Source organism: Rana temporaria, chromosome 4, assembly GCF_905171775.1.
Source record: "Rana temporaria chromosome 4, aRanTem1.1, whole genome shotgun sequence".
In the NCBI taxonomy this organism is placed as follows: Eukaryota; Metazoa; Chordata; class Amphibia; order Anura; family Ranidae; genus Rana; species Rana temporaria.
This window is the reverse complement of record NC_053492.1, coordinates 236,743,542-236,766,026: the sequence shown is the minus strand read 5'-3', so window position 1 is coordinate 236,766,026 and position 22,485 is coordinate 236,743,542. Positions and strand designations below refer to the sequence as shown.

The window sequence follows — 22,485 nt, the reverse complement described above, 5'->3', positions numbered from 1 at the left end:
ATTTTCAAGGCAAGGCAAGCCTCTAGCAAAAGCAAAGTTGCAGTGGTGAGTCTACAGCAAGAGCTCTGCAAGTCAGTGTCCCCTGTGGTGTGTAGACAACATAACGGAAATAGAATGTTTGCAAAGGAAGTTGGTCTAGAGTCATGCATTACAGGCTTGCTGTAGTTTTGCAACAATTTGTGAGGCCTTGCAGGTCTAGCAATAGCTTAGCAAGTCACAGCTGAACACAGAACAGAAATGGGAATTCTTCAAAAAGACTGTGTGGAACCTCACTGCAAAGTATGTTCCCATGGGCAATAAGTTTAAAAGGCTAAAAATAAAACCTATGTGGCTCACGGTCAAAGTTAAAAAAGCTATAAACAATAAGAAAGTAGCTTTTAAAAAATATAAAAATGAAGGAACACTAGTGTTGTTTAAATGTTACAAGAATATAACAGGATATGCAAAAAGGAAATCAAGGATGCAAAAATTCAAAACGAACGACAGATTGCAAAAGATAGTAGGACAAACCCCAAAAAATTATTTAAATATATTAATAGTAAAAAGGTGAAGTCTGAGCATGTAGGCCCCTTACAAAATAATCTAGAGTGGGTGACTGGGGACAAAGAGAAGGCAAATTTATTAAATGTTTTCTTCAGCTCTGTGTATACAATGGAGCATGGGGGTGGGAGTGACACAGCCTCAAATCCACAATGGCTCAAAAGTGATATGGTCCTGAAATATTTAGACAGAATAAAGGTGGATAAAGCACCTGGACCTGATGGCATCCATCCACGGATCCTAGGTGAGTTGAGCTCTGTCATTTCAAAGCCACTGTATCTAATATTTAGGGACTCATTAAATACAGGAATAGTACCACTGGATTGGCGCAGGGCCAATGTGGTGCCCATATTTAAAAAGGGAACAAAGTCTTTACCAAGTAACTATAGACCTGTTAGTTTAACTTCTATAGTTGGGAAGATACTGGAACGTTTAATAAAAGACCACATGGATGAGTTCTTGCTGGAAAAAAACTATTTAAGCAGCAGACAACATGGATTCATGAAAGACAGAAGTTGTCAGACAAACCTGATTTCCTTTTATGAAGAGGTAAGTAAAACCCTGGACAGAGGCGTGGCTGTGGACGTGATATATTTGGATTTTGCAAAAGCATTCGATACAGTTCCGCACACACGGCTCATGTGTAAGGTAAGGTCTACAGGATTGGATATATCAGTTTGTAAATGGATAGAAAACTGGCTGAAAGACAGAATTCAGAGAGTCGTGGTTAATGATTCTTACTCTGAATGGTCCAAGGTTATCAGTGGTGTACCCCAAGGTTCAGTGCTGGGACCCTTACTTTTCAATATATTTATAAATGATATTGGGTCTGAGATCAAAAGTAACATTTCTGTCTTTGCAGATGACACCAAGCTATGCAGTGGAATAACGTCCTTGCAGGATGTCTCCAATTTACAAGCCGACCTCAATGATCTGTCTAATTGGGCGACTAAGTGGCAGATGAGGTTTAATGTAAATAAATGTAAAGTTATGCACTTGGGGGCTAAGAATATGCATGCATCATACATACTAGGGGGAGTACAACTGGGGGGATCTGTAGTGGAGAAGGATCTGGGGGTTTTAGTTGATCATAAGCTCAATAATGGCATGCAATGCCAAGCTGCGGTTTCCAAAGCAAGCAAATTCCTTTCTTGTATTAAGAGAGGTATGGACTCCAGAGACAGAGATATAATTTTGCCCCTGTACAAATCATTAGTAAGACCTCATCTGGAATATGCAGTTCAGTTTTGGGCACCAGTTCTCAAAAAGGACATCGGAGAACTGGAGAAAGTGCAGAGAAGGGCAACCAAACTGATAAGAGGCATGGAGGAGCTCAGCTATGAGGAAAGATTAGAGGAACTGAATTTATTCACTCTTGAGAAGAGGAGAATAAGGGGGGATATGATCAACATGTACAAATATATAATAGGTCCATACAGTGAACTTGGTGTTGAGTTATTCACTTTACGGTCAACACTGAGGACAAGGGGGCACTCTTTACGTCTAGAGGAAAAGAGATTTCACCTCCAAATACGGAAAGGTTTTTTCACAGTAAGAGCTGTGAAAATGTGGAACAGACTCCCTCCAGAGGTGGTTCTGGCCAGCTCAGTAGATTGCTTTAAGAAAGGCCTGGATTCTTTCCTAAATGTACAGAATATAACTGAGTACTAAGATTTGTAGGTAAAGTTGATCCAGGGTAAATCCGATTGCCTCTCGGGGGATCAGGAAGGAATTTTTTCCCCTGCTGTAGCAAATTGGATCATGCTCTGCTGGGGTTTTTTGCCTTCCTCTGGATCAACTGTGGGTATGGAGTTGGGTGTATAGGATTTTACTGTTTTTTTTTATTTTGTTTTTTTTATTTTTTGTGGTTGAACTGGATGGACTTGTGTCTTTTTTCAACCTGACTAACTATGTAACTATGTAACTTTCAAACTAGCAGCTCAATTGCTTGCTATCTCGGATAATCACTCTACTGGTCTTTATTCCTGGTTTGATCAGGGGGTAGGGGCAGCTGGTTCCTCTAAATGCTGCAGCACCCTGCCTTGCATCCTTTTTCAAGAGTGGTTTATGGAAGAACCACATCTCTAGCATCCCTTTAGACATGCTTGACCTCCCTTGTCAGCCACTAGGTGCTGCAGATTTATGCTGTGCAATCTGCTGATCATGGTTGACCATGCATATCGAAAGTGATCCCAGAGATGTGTTTTATCATATAATACTCGGGAACAAAATGATTGATGGCAGAGAACATTTAAAGCTGTGAGAGGTGGACAACAACAGTACAGATTATTAGGTGAGGGGATTGATTTGACGATTGAAGTCATTCGGACAGGAAATTAAAGTGTGCTCATAGCTGCTGCAGCTTCAAAGTGTTGTATTGCAGAGATGCAAGTTTGCAGGTAATTGACAGTAAGCAATTTCAACACAGGAGATTATTATCTTCAACTGTGGGGGAAAAGGGTAAGGCTGGAGTTCAGCTTTACATAATCCCGAAAGAGTTTTATCTATAAAAAAATATTTTTGCTATTATGTTTTGATGATTTATCAGTACATCATCTGTGGTTGATTAAAAAGCAGATGTTTCTGCTCATGTCCTAGATATTCGCCATAAATTCTGCATGCTTTAGTGTCATTTCCTGTACATATATTGTGTTGCTGTCATAGTGCGTTCAATTTTTTTTTTTTTTGGAGGGGGGTGGGGAATGATTAACACTTTTGTATTTCCTTCCTTTGACCTCATTTTTTATGCAGCAAATTATTTTGCTTTCCCTCTGTGACATTATGGGTTCAGCACACTTCAGTGGCTCCTGGAGTGTTCAATATTACTAGTGTGAGTAATATATCTCCTTAGACTGCTGATGCATCAATTCTGTATGTGCTTTCTATTTGTGCCCTGTCTAAATATAGCCAGGCATGTGGGAAAAGCCATTTTGTATAGGAAAATTTCAATAAAGCAAAAGCTATTAAACACATAAACACATGTCTAGAAAATAATCTTCGAGCATAGCGTTTACCAGTTAAAAGATGGTTGTTGAGGCAAATCTTCATCCTTAATTTCAAGTTCAATAACCGTTTATCAATAGTGTAGTTGGTCCCAGTTCCTTTTTGAAAAAAAAAAAAAACATTTCGATTTGTAAAATTGCTCAGTGACTGCAATTTCTAGGCATACTTTACTGGCAACATTAAACCCACTTAGTTGATTGGAGGACTGGCTGTTTTGTGGCTCAAGGGGCCATGGTATTTCTATAACAGTCCATGCTTATAGCAGCAGGACATTTTGGGGAAAAAATGAAGTTAATTAGCTGGGAACATTTATCCTTTTGCAGAATAGCTATGGTCATATCTATGCAAACTCTTGATAAATTGAAGTGGGAAGTTAGTAAAATAATTGTTATTGTTTTATAAGCCAGTGGCATCTGTTAGGCAGAAATGTACAGATTAGCTGCTTGCAATGTCAGCAATCTAAAATAGTAAATATGCTTGCGGCTGAAAAATATATAACTTTGAAGGGAACCCTCTCCCTATTTCTTAATAATCCCTAATTTCTCAAAACCTAAGTGTGCTGAGGGATTTGCCTATTTTGCCACCTTGCTATTTCAAGTTGATATTCACCATAACAGGTAATCAAATTAAATAGGTATATTATACTTTCTCCAAGCACCTATAATTATTTTAGTAATTTGTGTTTTGTATATATTTTCTTTATATTGAAGACTAATCAGGTAAATTATACATGTTGTATAACATTTGCATTCAGCATGTGTTGCACTTGAGGCACTTCTCTACAACTCATAGCAAGCAGCCTTGAGATTCTCAGTTGGACAAAGGCAATCAAAAATATGAGAAGCCATGCTGTCAGTGGGATAGCACCCATGTAGATTTGCATTGTGAGGAGGCGAGGGAGGCATAAGCACAATTATTATGTAGTACTGAAAACAGGAAGAGCCTTCATAAACAAATATGGCTGCCACAATGTACATATAAAATAAAAAATATATAAATGGTAAAAAAAAAAAAAACTTTGGCAAGGCTTTACTTTCTTTAAATATGGCAAATAATATAGTGAAGCAAATCTCACTCAAAAACACATTGTATTTTGGAATGCTTACAATTTTATTTTTTCTCATTTTCATTTTTCTAATTTTCATCCTTCAATTTTATGAGTGCTGACAGTTTTGTCTGCCCTAGCTGAAGGAGCATATGTGTCTTCACTGACTCAGCAACTTGTCTTAGTTGTACAGTGAGGTTTGACAGTAAAGAGTTGCTTTTGTCACATACTTGTTTCTGTATAACCACCTTCATAGCACATCTCGACAACACAAAACTTTTTCCCCCCACTTACAAACAAGTGATATTGCAAAGCATTATTACTCCGAAGGCTGCACAGATGCATTGTGCTGCTGTGGGATTTATTCACCTTCTTGCTATTAATGGCCTTGTACTTGCTATATTCTCTGCTGAGAAAATGTTGTCCTCTCAGTTACTGTTAACCTGCTTGCCATTTCATTATTATGACCTTTCATTATAAATGTTCCAATTGCCGTAAAAAAAATTCTGCCCATGCTAGAAGGGCAGTTGTGAAGGTTTATTGACTTCTAGAAGTCTAATTTTTCTATGGGTACTTATATTAAACATGTGCATTTGGGTGCCTTTTTATAATCTTAAAGAGGGAATAAACCAGGGTGCCCGTTTTTTCTCTAGGGTGTAAAATAAAATATTCAAATAGAACCACAGGAAATAGCGCACACTTACAAAAAAAGAAAAAAATGTATTTTTAATCTCCACAGGCTATTTAAAAACACCTAAGCTTAAACAAAAATATGGGGATTTAGTCAACCATATAGCCATACCGTGCTTAAGCCCACCACTGCGTCAAAATACCCCATTTTCAGTCGGTCCTACACTATCCATTAGTATGAAAGATAAATCCCACTTCTCTTAACCATAGGAGATAATCACTCCTTATGGGAGAAATGGTCTATCTGCAGATTCACTGCTAAACTGCACTATACAGGGACTCCTGCTATAACTACTAGTGGATAATGATTATGAAGTACTGGTGTGGGATAGTGGGGTGCTCCACCCCAAAACTCTGGTCAGGACTCAATATGTGGGGGGTAAAATCTCATGCCAAAAATAAATATATATAAATAAAATTAAGTACTGAGCTGCTCCCGAAAATTACAGTGAATTGTAACCATGTGGATGAGTGAAAGAAAGGGGGCGCTAGCAAATATTAACCATCTAAGTGTGAACAAGTAGATAATTATGTCAGAAAAAGTGATTAGTTTAAGTGGTGAATATAATACAAATGTTTAATAATAAAGTTTATTTTAAAATGATTAAAAAACAAGCAACGCCAAGTGGCCCCTTACTTGAATAGTGCCTTTCCCCGGCACTGAGGCTGAATGGCGTTGGATACAGGTAGAGAGACGGTCCCACGCTTCTGGAAGCCTGCAGAGCAGCGCGCAGCGTGCATTCCACCTCTCAAGGAAGGAGAGCCAGCATGACCAGAAGTACGTTGATTGTGGGACAACACTTGGCGTTGCTTGTTTTTTAATCATTTTAAAATAAACGTTATTATTCTACTGGGGTCTCCTTTTTTGATTTTCTTCATGTGGTGTGGAGTTTGGCGGTATCAAGACAGCAAGAATCAAGCCTGGAATCTATGGTTATGCTTTATTTGACCTCTTTTTAATTAAATTGGTCAACATCTTGCGCTAAGGTGCCATCCATGAGCACTTTTGCAGTGATTTACCCTTTTTCTGGTGGAGGTGGAAACCTGTATTAATTAAGTGGAATCATCTTTCAAGCATTTGTTGTTTTTTCACTTTTTTTTCTGCACATTATTTGTTTTAGTTATCTCCCATTTGGGAGTTTTGTACTTAATGGACAATAATGTATTGTTGTTGCATTTTTAATATTTACATTTGTATTATATTCACCACTTAAACGAATCACTTTTTCTGACATAATTATCTACTTGTTTACACTTAGGCCCCATACACACGAGAGGATTTATCCGCAGATACGGTCCAGCGGACCGTTTCCACGGATAAATCCTCTCAAAGATTTCCGCAGATTTCGATGCGATGGAGTGTACACACCATCGCATTGAAATCCGCGCGGAAATCCTCTGCCGATGACGTGTCGCGCCGTCGCCGCTATTATGACGCGCGACGGGCGCGACGCTGTCATATAAGGAATTCCACGCATGCGTCAAATCATTACGACGCGTGCGGGGAATCCCTTTGGACGAATGGATCCGGTAAGTCTGTACAGACGAGCGGATCCATCCGTTGGAATGGATTCCAGCAGATGGATTTGTTGTGCATCTCAGCAAATATCCGATCTGCTGGAATCCATCCCAGAGGAGATTTCTCCGCGGAAACAGATCCGCTGGCGTGTACACACCATAGGATCTATCCGCAGAAACCCATTTGCTGGGATTTATCTGCGGATGGATTCTATCGTGTGTACGGGGCCTTAGATGGTTAATATTTGCTAGCGCCCCCTTTCTTTCACTCAGGACTCAATATGTAACAAACAAGATATGGGGGGGGGCACACCCTAAACATGCATTTCTATAGCTGGTGCTGCTATACAGACATGGGATTTCACAGTTAATAGATACAAATAGAACCACAGAGAATAGCGCACAAATACAAAAAAATTGCATTCAAATCTCTTCAGGGTATTAAAAATGGTGAATAGCGCACAATTACAAAAAAAGAAAACATTTATTTTAAATCTCCCCAAGCTTTTTTAAAACACCTAAGCTTAAAGGGGTTGTAAACCTTCATGTTTTTTCACCTTAACTACTTAAGCCCCGGACCAATATGCAGGTAAAGGACCTGGCCCCTTTTCACGATTCGGCACTGCATCGCTTTAACTGACAATTACGCGGTCATGCGACGTGGCTCCCAAACAAAATTGCCGCCGCCCCCCCCCCCCCCCACAAATAGAGCTTTCTTTTGGTGGTATTTGATCACCTCTGTGGCTTTTTTTTGCGCTATAAACAAAAATAGAGCGACAATTTAAAAAAATATATATATTTTTTACTTTTTGCTCTAATATCTTCAAAAAATATCCTACATATTTTTGGTAAAAAAAATCGCAATAAGCGTTTGGTTTGCACAAAATTTATAGCGTTTACAAAATAAAGGATAGTTCTATGGCATTTTTATTAATATTATTTTTTTTTTTACTACTAATGGCGGCGGTCAGCGATTTTTTTTTTGTGACTGCGACATTATGGCAGACACTGTTGACACATTTTTGGGACCTTTGTCATTTTCACAGCGAAAAGTGCTAAAAAAAATGCACTAATTACTGTGAAAATTACACTGGCAGTGAAGGGGTTAACCAGGAGGGGGCACTGTAGGGGTTAAGTGTGTACTAAGGGAGTGTTCTTACTGTGGGGGGTGTGGCTGTGCGTGTGACGTCACTAATTGTCGTTCCCTAACACAGGGAACAGACGATCACTGACAGCCACACTAGGCGGCTAGGCATCTTAAAGGGGACGTACCAGTACGTCCATGTACCCAGCTGTGCCATTCTGCTGACGTAAATAGTCGCGTGGCGGTCCTTAACCGGTGAATGCATTCTATGCATCGAATCCTGTAGTCGGCAGCTATGGACGCCGGATACAGGACTCGGGAGTCCACCTGCAAGATAACCCCCTTGGCGGAGCGCTTCCCAGGTGGGTTACCAGAAGCGGGGAGGAGCAGAGACAGCTGCCGAGGGACCCCAGAAGACGAGGATAGGGGCCACTCTGTGCAAAACGAGCTGCACAGTGGAGGTAAGTATAACAGGTTTGTTATCTAAAAAAAATATTTGAAGCTTTTCAACCCTTTTAAACAGAAATATGGAGATTTAATCACTCCATATATCCATACTGTGCTTAAGCCTACCAATGCGTCAAAGTACCCCATTTTCAGTGGGTCCTACACTATCCATAGAATTAAAAAAATATATATAACAATATTTAACACACATGAAATTGACTGCTACACCTGAGAATTATACGCATTTCAGTTGGATCCAGTTACAGTTGTTTTATGCCGATGGTTACATTCACACAGATGCTTTGTCAAGCTGTTAGAGATTGGAGGGAAGATGCATTTGATTGGCACCTAGGATAATTATGGCAGTGCCCAAGTGAAGGCCAGCACTTCGTTTTAGCAAAGCATCCCATTAATGAGTGGGGGAAATCCTCAGCTTGTAGTCTTTTGCTGAAAATGTGTGCTGGAGACAGAGTTACACTTATGTCAGATATCTAAAAGGATTACACTAACAAGCTTCACAGTGGTAGCTCTGTACTCTGCAGGAATTCCTCTGCGACAGACTACGAACATGCAGAGGTCAGCAAACTAAAATAACAAATGCAAAGTCCCGAGGAAAGAGTAAGTATCTATTAACTGTGAAATCCCATGTTCTTTTTGACCTTTACCGACTAGCTTTTCGTGACACTGGGAAGAGGCGTCATTTCTCATTGCTGTCAGGACTCAAAGTCACACTTACGCTGTAGGATTCCAGAAACCCTATCAGTGTAGCTGTTGGTCACAGACATTTCCTTTTATCACTGTTGTAACAGACTTTGGCCAAAAACTGAGGAAAACTGCTGACTTGCAGTGATCATTAGCAACCACAGCATCTGAAAAGCTAATCAAATCTATTTTCACTCGTAAATTGAGTCAGCTTTGAGAGACTGTTTAAAACACTTTAAAAGTTAGGTCTCATGAACACAGGACGTTTATTTAAAACATTTTTATTTGTTTAACCTAAAAGGCAATGTCATAATATGCTAGCATGCTAGCACATTATGTGAAACTTACCTGAAAACAAAATCTTTCAGTAGCACGCTGGCACAGCTGAAGGCGCTTCCATCTTCACCTGGTCTTCCTTTCTGGGTTTGCGGACTCTGGCTGTGTGAGTGGCCAGAGTCGCAGGGACGTGGCGCCCGTGCATACGTGCAGGAGCCGCCGTTAACGGCGCAGGACTCCGAAGGAACGGCACAGATATGTTCATTTCTTCTAACTGAGCTGTAGCTTTATCAAGCTTTCTTGCACCTATGCTCTATAAGCTCATTGGCTGCTCTGGGATGCTGGTTTTGTATTATTATTCCTTAGACAAAAGTCTACCTTTACAGCTCAAACCATATTTATTTTCTCAGGCTTGAACCAGTCACTTTCATGGAGCTAAGTAGTTGAGAGATCTTGCTTCTAAAGAACTTTGAAAGCTGCTAGAGAGCAAATGCCTCAGGATTTTTGACTAGCTTTGACAGAGTAGGTTTTATGTGATAGAACCATCCAGACTACAACAAAAACAAATTAAAGGTTACAGTGGAGTACTATTTTATATCAGCTTATACAGTACCTAAAAGCTAAACTATAGGCTGACAGCTAAATACATTACTTTCCAAAGGATTTGTATTTGTTTATCCAATCCTAACACTTGCACAGCATTGCTACCAGCACAGCCCTGTCTTATCAGTGGATGGGACTTTTTTTTTTTTTACTTAACTTTACAGGTACCCTTCCAACCTTGTGACTCGACAGTGAACGATGCGGCATCTCATTAATGAGCCCCTTTATTTCACCCTGTTCTCTCCTCCTACCATCACACAGTGCTTGCATTGCAGCACACCTAGCTTGTTGAGAGGGTAAAGTGTTCTGTAGTCCTGGACTTTGCTATACAGTATAATGCAAGAGTCTGATTCCAGGTATTAGCACTCCCTTCATTTAGAAAACTGCAATTATTGATTTAACTAGAATTGCAAGCCTGCAATATTCTGCAATATTCTGTGTATATACACAGTATATATCTGAAAATTTATCAATCCTGATGTACTCAAGGCCTCATTTCTTGAGGCCCAAAAACATCAGGACAGTACAAATATCACCAAAATTAAAAAAAAATGTTTTTTACATACTGTCACTAGTGCAGTACAGCGTCATCCTAAAACTGGTGTGGCGGTGATCAGGGACACTGACTGGTGATAGTACGTAATAAAAATGTAATCTTTTTTTGTTTGTTTTTTTAATAAACTGTGACTAGAGCAATACAGTGTTACCATAGTTAAATTGCACTACTCTAGCAAAGTGATCAGGATTTTTATTTATTTTTTACACATTATGGTTGCTTATAATAGTGAATTTTACTGTTATAAGCAATTATTTTTTTCTGAATCAAATGTATTTATACAGTGTTTGCTATTGTGGTTAGCTGTGGTTGGCCATAACTAATCGCATGGTACAATTGGGCAGTGATTTATTTTTTTACACATTATGATTGCCTATACCAGTGAATTTCACTGTTACAAGGAATCATTTTTACTGAATGAAATGTATTTAGTGTTTACTATTGTGGTTAGCTGTGATTGGCAACAGCTAATAAGCAGTGATTGACCCTGTCTGTACCATTGTAAAAAATCAGAGATCAACACAACAGTGCACAATATATGGTGTGAATGCAAGCCATTTACTGTGTTCAATTGTCATGTGATCTGTTGTGATTGGCCACAGCAATCACATGGTACCGGCAACATCCGGTACACTGATCAGTAATCCGCTGTGTCTGGTGGACACAGCAGGTGACCATGCCGCAGAGCAAACCATTTTAGGAGGGTGTCATATGATCACCCGGAATGGTACATGGTCCCGCCATGCCGCTATTTGTCTGTAGGTCAAGTGGGAACTGGTTGAAGTGGAGGTTCACACAAAAAGTGAACCTCCGCTTTTTGGATCCCTCCCCCCTCCGGTGTCACATTTGGCACCTTTCAGGGGGGAGCGGGTGCAGATACCTGTCTAAGACAGGTTTTTGCACCACTTCCAGGTTCTGATTCCCACGGGAGTCCAGGCTCATTACGTCACCCCCACTGTCTTCTGGGAAACACTGTTCCCAGGAGAGAGCGGGGACCAGTGACCGGGCGCCTCGATCCTTGCGCATGCGCAGTAGGGAATCGGGCAGTGAACCTACAGTCAGTCAGTCAGTCAGTGTCAGAGGTGGAGTAGGGTGCTTCGGACCTTCCGCTTACGAGCCTGCTCCCACCCAGACCTGGCAGTCAGAAACTAGGCAGACTAGGCAGACTTCCATCACCTGTGCTGCACAAGAAACAGCTCCTAGGAACCAGGAATCCAGCTCTCTCCTCTCCTCGTGGACTCCTTCTTTCTCCGCAGGTAAGACCCTGTCTCTCAGGGCCTACCATCCTGGGGAACCACTGACGGCCGTCCTTCTCAGGGCAGCCGTCACACAGACCCCACACTGCGGCTCTCTATTTTCGTCTTTTGCTCGGCATCCTCACTCGCACGGCCACCCACGATTGTGGTGGCCCCCAGACACCCCCCCTGGGTGTATTTTCGGCGCTTTTTGGCGTTTTTACACGCCCGCGCCAGCCTGCTACTTTTCGCGGCCGCCGCGCCTCAGGAAAGTCCGCGGCTTCAGCCGCGGCCTACCGGCGCTCCGACCGTTTCTCCCTGCACCTACCACCAACAGTGCAGTTTTCTTTGTTTATCGCCCCTGCACCCCTAGAGGTCCCCTCCACCCCCCTATTAGCAACCAGATCGGTGGAATCATTTTCTTACCTACCTGATTGCCCCCCCAGCCTGGGTCCTGTGTCTTCGCCTGGCGGCCATCTTGGTGCACCCCAGCAACAGTGACACCCAGCATCCCCCCCCCTTTTCCCCTCATTAAGTCATCAATCTTTGATCCAGGGCTTGAGCCGATCGCCTTTAGGGATCAGGAAGGAATTTTTTTTCCCTGCCGCAGCACATTGGCCAGCTTGCCCAGGGTTTTTTTGCCTTCCTCTGGACCAAGGATTGCTGAGAGCGAGGATTCTCCGAATCCTCTCTCACCAAACACCCGCACCCCCCCGCACGGTGACTGGCAACAATGGTTAAATTGCGATACTCTGCGGAAACCATTTGGGGTCTGAGACAATTCGCAACAATATTACCTGCCGTCACCACAAAAGCCTTAAAATCAAATCAACTTTTGAGAATCGATCGACGATCGATCATCAAAAATTTCAACCATTCAACACAGCTCAAGCACATATCATGTGCGTTGCTTAACACTAGATCGGCAGTTAAACACCGCTCAGAAATCCATGATTTCTTACTACAAAACGATCTAGACTGCCTCTTTATTACAGAAAGTTGGCTGTCAGACGACTGCAACACCATTCTCGGAGAATTGGTGCCAGAAAATTATCGCATCCTAACGGAAAATAGAATAGGGCAAAGAGGAGGAGGCCTGGCGGTGATTCATAAGTCGCATATTGCAATCACTAAACCGGTCCTTCAAAATCCTCTACCTTTTATGGAAACCCTTACGCTTCAACTTCAATCTCACTCTCAGGAGACCGTTCACATTCTCCTCTGCTATAGGCCCCCTGGGCCCAAATCGCAGTTGATTTCAGCATTAACGGAGTTCATTTCCACTTACTCCCTTAACAGCAATCATCTTTTGCTGCTCGGGGATTTCAATTTGTGGGCCAACTCCTCACAGGATCCCATCGCGGAGGCCTGCATCGACCACCTGGAAGGATTAGGACTTCAGCAACTTATATGCGGACCCACGCATGCCTCAGGTCACACACTCGACCTAATTTTCAGACAAAATCTGAAAATAAACATTTTGGGAAATGAACCTTTGCCATGGACAGACCACCATGCAATTAGCTTCATAATTCCCAGAACTCCACTAGTCATGAAAGTACCCAAGCCGGTGACAATACACTGGGCTAGATCTCAGAAGAAGCTCCACTCGGAACTCTTCAGATCTACCCTGGGAAACCGAATTGGGGCTATTCCTCCTCAGCTAGCAGCCTCAGATACTTTGGATGCCATAAATGCAGCTCTGCTACAGTCAGCCGACTTAGCAGCACCAAAGCGCAAACTCCGCAGCCGGGCAAAAAAGTCCAGCTGGTTCAATAACCAGCTGTCGCTATTGAAGCAAGAGCGCAGAAGGGCGGAAGCCGCCTGGAAAAGAAGTCCTTCAGAAGACCGCCTCAACTTCTACAAAGCAGTAACAACACGATATCACAAGGAAATTTTCAAAGCCAAAAAACTTCACTTTTCTATGGTAATTAACAGCGCAATGAATCGCCCACGCGAACTCTTCAGGATGGTCACCCAGACCATGAATCCGGGATGTCTTGAAGTCCCCACTTCAGACACCCAAGAGTTCTGCAATGAACTATCGGATTTCTTCATCAACAAAATTGAAAAAATTCGGGTAAGTATTCGGCAAAACAATACTCCACTCAGCCCCCTCTTCAATCAAAACACAGACGGAACGCCTCTACAATCAACTAAGTTCACTTTGGAACCCATCTCCATCGATACCACAAAAAAATTCATTGGTGCGCTGCGCAACAGCACAGCACCCAATGACATCATTCCCACCAAGCTACTGAAGGAATGTGCCGACATCCTGGCGCCTCCGATCACGCAGCTTATAAATCAGTCATTTAAGGAAGGCATAGTGCCTTCCCTGCTGAAAGAGGGCACAATCCTGCCGATCTTGAAAAAACCTAATTTGGATCCTATGGACCCAACTCACCGCCGTCCCATAACAGGTCTAAATGCTCTGTCCAAGATAATGGAGAAAGTGGTGGTAAATCAGCTGCAACAGCATCTGGACACCCACAACCTACTCGATCCATTTCAATCCGGGTTCCGTCCCGGACACGGTACAGAAACGGCCTTACTGAAAATATGGGACGATGCGCTCGAGGCCGCAGACGAAGGAGAATCGTGTCTCCTGGTTCTGCTGGACCTAAGCGCAGCTTTTGACACAGTAGACCATAAATTGCTACTGAGACGACTAACAGAAGTCGCCGGAGTCTCAGAAGATGCCTTACCATGGTTCTCCTCTTTTCTCGGAAACCGATCACAAACAGTGAAACTGGGATCCTTCACGTCAGAAAAACGCACGGTGCCATGTGGGGTCCCCCAAGGATCCCCCCTATCACCGGTGCTGTTTAATATCTATCTTCGTCCTCTCTTTGATATTATCGGTAGCCAAGAACTACTCTATCACTCTTATGCAGACGACACGCAGTTGTATTTTCGCATCTGCCATAAAAAGGATCATCATCTCAGATTAGAGAAATGTCTCTCTTCAATAGAAAACTGGATGACTAAGAGTTATCTCAAACTCAATAGCGCTAAAACAGAACTCTTTATCTTCGATGCCAGTCGGAAGAAACAACCGACAACAAACTGGACACCATCTCCCATCCTGGGACAAATCATCTCCCCTAGCTCCAAAGTCAAAAGTCTGGGAGTCACGTTTGACACCTTCATGACAATGGACGCACAAATAGGGTCAGTAGTCAGCGGGGCGCACCATTTGATGCGCCTACTACGCAGACTGATTCCATTTATCCCCAAAGAAGACGTAGCAGTCGTGGTGGGAACAATCGTGAATTCCAGACTGGACTATGCAAATGCCCTTTACCTCGGGCTACCCAAGTACCAAATCGCTCGTCTTCAAGTCGTACAGAATACGGCCGCTAGACTGGTGACTGGGAAAAAATCTTGGGAATCAATCTCACCTTCACTGAGATCCCTTCACTGGTTGCCAGTGAAAGACAGAATTGCATTTAAAGCACTCTGCCTGACACATAAGTGCATCCATGGGAAGGCTCCTAGATATCTATGCGACAAGATCAAACCGCACAATTGCAACCGCATTCTGCGATCCACCGACCAAAATCTGGTCAAGGTTCCTAAAACCAAATACAAGTCCAAAGGAGAAAGAAGGTTTGCTTTCCAGGGCCCCAGGCTTTGGAATGCTTTACCAACCAGCATTCGGTTGGAGCAAAACCACCTGTCCTTCAGAAGGCAGATCAAAACCCTGCTTTTCTGAAAGGCATGAGACACAAACAACAAGCGCCCAGAGGCGATTCAGTTCGCATGTGCCGCGCTATATAAATTTTTCATTCATTCATTCATTCCTGATTCCCCCACCGAGGATGGCGGCGAAAGCAGCCGAGGACCGAGCTATTGCTCAGCCTCGTCTGCTGACATCGTGGGCATGCTGGACAGGTAAGTGTCCTTTTTTAAAAGTCAGCAGCTGCAGTATTTGTAGCTGCTGGCTTAAAAAAAAAAAACGGGTGGACATCCGCCTTAAAGAGCTTAGCCCAGACAAAGAATTTATTTTTCTAATACTGTAGGTGTGGCCACTGTCGGTGCTCTTCATACTGTATACAGCGCTGTGTTCCGGCAGCAGTACAGGAGCTTCATGTCTGCTCCTGGAACAAAATGGAGTTGGGCTGAGCACTGCTCAGCCTTTCACAGGAAGCTTTGTCATCCATCTTCACCTCAGCCAATCGGAGGAAGCCTTGTATATATTGATAAAGATATATTCATGTGAATGGCTGAGTAGCCCCCAGCCTTTCTTGATTTTATTCCACCAGCAGACATGAAGTCCCTGTACCTCTGCCAGAACACAACGCTGTAGGTAGCTGATGCTACATGCAGTTTATATGGAGCTGACAGAGGGCACATCTGTTAGTAAAGGAAATTGTAAATATGGGCCAGCGTTGTGAAAGTAAACTTGGAGTTAGGATTTAGACCACATGGTACAAATTGGCATTCACCTTTTAGAGGGTATGTAAACCTTAAATTTAATCATTTCCCCACCTTTGGGGTTTGTTAAATATACCATTAAATGCAAGTCCATTGAGGTTCTAATTTCCTGTACTGTCTGCCCATGTTGCCCATATGTTAATTTTTTTTTCTTTTTGAATTAGTTTGTTGTTTAGTCGTGTCTGACTCTTCGTGACCTCATGGACCATTGCGCACCAGGCTTTTCTGTCCTCCCTGCCTCCCGGAGATTGCTTAAAGGGGTTGTAAAGGTTTGTTTTTTATTTTCTAAAAGGGTTCCTTTAAGCTAGTGCATTGTTGGTTCACTTACCTTTTCCTTCGATTTCCCTTCTAAATGTTTTTTTTCTTTGTCTGAATTTCTCAATTCCTGTTTCTCCTCGGTAAGCTTGCCCCCATCATCCGAGCTGTTCTGGCTTGGGGGTTAGTCAGCCAGAACGGCTTACTGAGGAGGTACAGGAAGTGAGAAATTCAGACAAAGAAAAAAAAACATTTAGAAGGGAAATTGACGGTTAGTGAACCAACAATTCACTAGCTTAAAGGAACTTATTTAGAAAATAAAAAATGAACCTTTACAACCCCTTTAATTTCATGTTCATTGTTTCAATTATGCTGTCTATCTATCTTGTTTTCTGTTGTTCTCTTCTCATTTTTCCTTCCATGTTTCCCAGCATCATTTTCCAATGAGTTTGCTTCAGGATTTGTCCTTCCAGTGAATATTCAGGGTTGATTTCCTTCAAGATTGACTGACTGGTTTAATCTTCTTGCCATCCAAGGGACTTTAAAAAGTCTTCTCCAACACCATAGTTCAAAAGCATCAATTCTTCGGCATTCAGCTTACCTTATGGTCCAACTCAATAAAATACTACTGAGAAAACTATAGCTTTGACTATACGGCACTTTGTCAGGGCGATGTGTCTGCTTTTTACAATGTTGTCTAGGTTTGCCATTGCTTTCCTCCCAAGAAGCAAGTGTCTCTTAATTCCATGGCTACATTCACCGTCTGCTGTGATCTTGTAGCCCAGGAAGATAAAATCTGTTAGATCTGAGTTGGCAAGCAAGCATGTTATTATTTTATAAGCGGCTTATACACAAGAAGTAAGCTACATTCTGCAGTGTTCCTTTAATAAGAATTGTTTGTTACTTTCAAATTATCAGATCCCAAAGACGTAATTTGCCCCATCATAATGCAGTGCAATCTAATATGACACTTTTCCTTCAATATGTATTAAAGCATGCAACGTCAGTTTATTCATTAAAGAGCTTCAAACTGTCAAAAATGTGGGGGGAAAAGAGTATTTAGCTGGACCTAAATCTTCTACCATTTGCCTTGTCCCAGTTTAAAGCACCCCGTGGAGCATTTGTTAATTGTCTTCTATGTGAACCTTAACCCCACAAGCATAGAGATTTCTATGCCATAGAACTGTTGAAGCCTACTGTCCGAGATTTCATGCACAGAGGTTACAAATACGCAATAAAAAAGAAATAATAGTAAAGCTCCCTGCATTTCACTATATTCGCACCTGAACTGTAAATAGTGTGTAACAAAAAGATTCAAGTGTGTTGGAAAGCTTGTGTAAGGAATATTGACTCTGACATTCACCTGTTTGTTTTCCCTGTTTCCATAGCTATGTGTATCTTGTATAAATATTTGCATCAAGCGCTTGAAGTGCTGAGGTCTAGGATGATGCTATTGATTAAGACTTCACGCCAAGTCACCTGATTTAAACTTTTAACACAGTTCTACTCCCACCTTTTATACTTTACGTTGTCCTGCTCTCTAGGATCTTGGATGGCTAGGATCACTGAAACAGAGCAGCTCCCTGTTAAAGCTCAAACTGTTAAGTATATATTTAAGACTGTGTCTGATCTCATACTTTGAGCCTCCTTTAATCTAGCTGTTTAAAGATTAGTTTTACATAGTTGTGTGATCATCTTGTTTCTGTTACTATAACACTCTGTAACCATTTACAGTGGTGCTTTGAGTTCCTTGCCCTGTGAATCCAAATTGCATATTATCAGACTACAAAGTAATTTATTTGCAGTTGGTTCCCTTTAAAATACCTTGCATTCTTTCAGTTTTACATGTGATTCAGAATGATTTTGCAGTACTGAAAATATATATTTTCATACCATATACATATAGCCTTGATTGTTGTGGGATAATTTCAGGTTTACAGCAGACCTTCCATTAATGGTCTGCTTTACTCATATCCCACCACCCTGCAAAAAATGGCTTTAAGGCCATTGAAAAATAAAGTTTGTTTATACAGTACTGTATATATACATTGCTTATAGGATTAATGACTTTAAAAACTTGCCTTGGCTTGGCTTCTAATATTTATAGGAGAGGTGCTTCCCAAGAGAGCTGGGTGCTCGAAATCTTTGAATGTGATCCTGCAAAGAGCTTGGGCCACATTCTTGCAGGATCTCTAGCACTTGGCTTTCCCAAAAGGCAGGCGATAGGCACAGTTACACCGCCTGCACCTCTCAGAACCACCACGTGCTAGTTGTTGTCCATAAGTGCTATTAAAGTCCATACAGCCTCCAACTCTAATCTTACCATACAATGAAATCTGTAAGATGAACTTACACTGGACCGTGTCCCCATCGCACCTGGTCCCGCAAACCTGGAAAGCGACAATTGTCCGTTCTGACACCTCGTATCACTGCTTTACCAGTCAAGGGATTTGAAATTCTAGTGTCTTTCTCTCCTCTTCGCCGGCAGTGACAGGACGGCTATGTGGATTTTGATTGGTCAGCGCCAACCAATTAGAATGCCCCTAAATACACCTCCTGACGAGTTGCGTTTTGGAGATTAAGCCAAGGGCATTGCTAAGCTTGGATAGGTGAGGCAGCAAAAGGAGGTGTCAGAACAGATGACTGCCGTGCTCCAGTTCAGTGGGACCGGGGGTATTGAGGAGGGGGTCCTGTGTAAATTCCCCTTACAGATTTTTCTGTAAAGATGAACTTACCCTTTAAGTATTAAATACCAATTGGCACATAGTTAACTTATATGCTAGGCTGGGTTGTATTGGAGGGCAGGGGGGCTGTTCATAAAGGGGACTTTGTATTTTCATACTGTAGCACTACCCCCAAAGGAGTTGCTGGTTTGTTTTCGGCGGCATGTTAGCTCTATTTCCTCGCTGTCCAGGGTATGAGATGAGAGTTGAGAAAAAGTTCAATGTCCACACTTTAGACTTCTTTTTCTTTGATTTATTTGCCAAACTTGGTAAAAGAATAAAAGTAGTTGAAGAGGTCGAAGGGTAATCGGTTCAGGTGTATGACTTTTGTTGGGAAACACTCCTGCTTTCAGCAATGTAGCTTTCGTCGCCACTCTAGCCAGAGCGGGTATTGTGCACCTGTATAGGCCTCTTTCACTAGCCTAGCAGCCAGGATGTCGCACGGAATTTTGGTAAAGTCTCTGCCACAGACCTTCCCAAAAATGGAGGTACATTCCGTCCAGAATCCTCTCGGCACAGGATTAAGCACCCGAATCTCTCCCGATCAACCTCTTATGAATCTAGAACTGACAGGCGACCATCATTCAGCCTTTCAGTAATGGTGCATCCTTCGATGAAGATCAAGGCCTCTCCTGAGATCCCAGCCTCTTGCTCGGTGCTCTCGAAGACAGGTTCTTCATCGAGTGGCTTCCTCCCTCAGGACGGAAAGCACAGGACCACTCTACAAGTGTAGACCCAGTCTGACTACCGGGCCTACTTAGTAGATCACAACCCTGGACCAACGTGTTCCCGGAGCCGGGAACACCTGAACACGCACCCCCGGCCAAGAGGGCCACACACGGGTGGTGGGACGACAGCCCAGGATCGACGACTGACTAATGACGTCTGTCCCTCAAGTACTCCTCCCCAGCATGCACAGCGGGACGATCAACTTTCTGATTGGCTGCCGAAGGGGAACACCCAAAACACCTTGACCTGACTGCTGCCACCCTCAGCCTGGGGTGGTAACAGCACCCCAGACAACAATAGTGGTCACTCACAGTACAGCTATGGCTGGAACAGAGGCCCAAATTTTGTGAAAAATAATACAGTCTGAGTCAACTAACTCTCAGACTACCCTCTAAATTTAAAGCATATTTAAGGCATATGAGGAACTTCACATTTGAAGAATGTTGCCAGAGCTTGTTTACATTTGTGGACACTCCTCTCATGACATTTATTTAAGAATATAGTACAACTCCAGGTGCCCCGTCACAGCATTAACCAGTAAAATGCATGAAGTTATATTTGTATTCTTTTAAATCTTATAAAATTTAATGATCACAATGGTGATGTGAGCAGTGGTGGTGTAGCTCAAATCCTAGTGACTATTTTGAGGGGAAGATAACAAAAAAAATAGTTTACATGCAATTGCCAAGGGGCATAGCATCACATAAATGCAAAATACTGGTTACAGTTAGTCATATACTGTTTGTTGTTGGTTGTTGCAGTATAGAAGTAATCATACACAGAAGTTCCATATACATACAAAATATACATTATTTAGAACTATTTTTAAATATTTAGTTATTGGAATTGTACGTTGCTGCATCTGCAAAACTGTAACTTGTTATTACAGTAAACATTTTAAAATGGTTCAACTGTATTTTTAACAAAAGTAACACCATAAGAAAAACCTTAAATAAAAAAAATAATAATTCAGCTGCCTCTTCTAAAGTGCAAGTTGTTGTCTGTCATGTTGAAGCTTCGGCTATTATACTTTCATAATGGCTAACAAAGAACTGTGCTCAAATTAGAAGCATTGAATTGTTCTAACTTGGATTGCCCTATTCTTGTCTTGGGTCTTGACTTTGACAGTATTGAGGCCGGAGGATCAGTATTACAGCCACAGAACTAGTATTTCTAGATGGCATTCTGCAATTTCTGCCTGCATATACGTTTAAACAGTAGAGTATCTAGGGGCCTGGTTCAGCAGAAAAAAATTAATTCCTGGCTAAAAGCCACAAGAAATTTATATAAGCATACCTATAAAAATTTGACTCTACCTTCCCCTCATTTAATATTGAGCATGTGAAAATTGTTGAAGTGTAAACAGAGACCAGCCAAGTTTGAAATTGCTTAATATTGCTAACTTGAAACATGTGCCAAAATGATAATTACATGATAATTGCACACAGTGATTTTTTTTAGACCACAAAGGAAGCAAAAAATGTGCCTGTATTAGGTTAATAAAACAAATTTACATATGCAGTGATTGCAGTAACTGAGATTTAATTTAGTCAATGACTGGGTGTGTTGTACTACATTTTTTATTTTCAAATATGTATTTTTTTTCATGTTCTTGTTAACATGCCTGTTAATTTTTTTTTGCTACCAAAATGGTTAGGAAGTTTAATTCTTTAAGTAAAGTATACTTTCAGTGCCACATCTCACTGTGACCTAGAGTACCTTATGCTGGAATTTATAGTGATTGGAACGAACAACAAAAGAAAAAATTGGGCATAAACCAGCCCAAGGTCGTACTTTAGAGGCACAATGGACAGTAGTTTGTATAAAAAATATATTTTATTTATAACAAAATATGGTACAGAAGGGCAAAAAAAAGATAGTGTTAAAAGCATATTATACACTCTATACACAATACATGACAAGATTTATAATGCATAGTATACGTAGTAGTGAGCCCCTGTGCGTCAACGTGTTTCTCTATCTAGTTTCATCAGGACATGCTCAGGGAATGTTGGAGAAAACAGGTCTCACTATCTAAAATAAAAGACATGAATATAACTTTGTATAATGGCAACACATATTAACCACTTCCATACAGGGCACGTATACACCTTCCCGCCCAAGCCAATTTTCAGCTTTCAGCACTGTCGCACTTTGAATGGCAATTGCGCGGTCATGCTACACTGTACCCAAACAAAATTGGCGTCCTTTTTTCCCCACAAATAGAGCTTTCTTTTGGTGGTATTTGGTCACCTCTGCGATTTTTTTTTTTTTTTTTGCGCAACAACTAAAAAAAGACTGAAAATTTAGAAAAAAAAATACGTTTTTATTTTTTTCTGTTAATTTTTTTGTAAATAAGTAAGTTTTCTCTTTCAATTACGGGCACTGATATGGCGGCACTGATGAGATGGCACTGATGGACATCGATGAGGTAGCACTGACGGGCACAGATAAGGTGGCACTGATGGGCGGCGCTGGTATGCGGCACTGATGGGCACACATAGGCGGCACTGATGGGCACACATAGGCGGCACTGATGGGCACACATAGACGGCACTGATGGGCACATAGGCGGCACTGATGGGCACTCATGGGCGGCACTGATGGGCACACATAGGCGGCACAGATGGGCACTCATG

At 41.9% G+C, this 22,485-nt stretch overlaps 1 protein-coding gene across 2 annotated transcripts in view; it reads left to right on the top strand.

The window, feature by feature from the left end:
• Positions 1–22,485, top strand: part of UBE3D (ubiquitin protein ligase E3D) — a 297,731-nt gene that overhangs the window by 248,530 nt on the left and 26,716 nt on the right. The window contains exon 10 of one of the 2 annotated variants that reach the window (XM_040350017.1): positions 16,826–18,248. The exons of the other annotated variant lie outside the window; for it this stretch is intronic. Coding sequence (XP_040205951.1) covers positions 16,826–16,870 — 45 coding nt within the window. The 3' untranslated portion in view covers positions 16,871–18,248. Of the gene's footprint in view, positions 1–16,825; positions 18,249–22,485 lie in introns of those variants that run through there. 2 annotated transcript variants of the gene reach the window in all.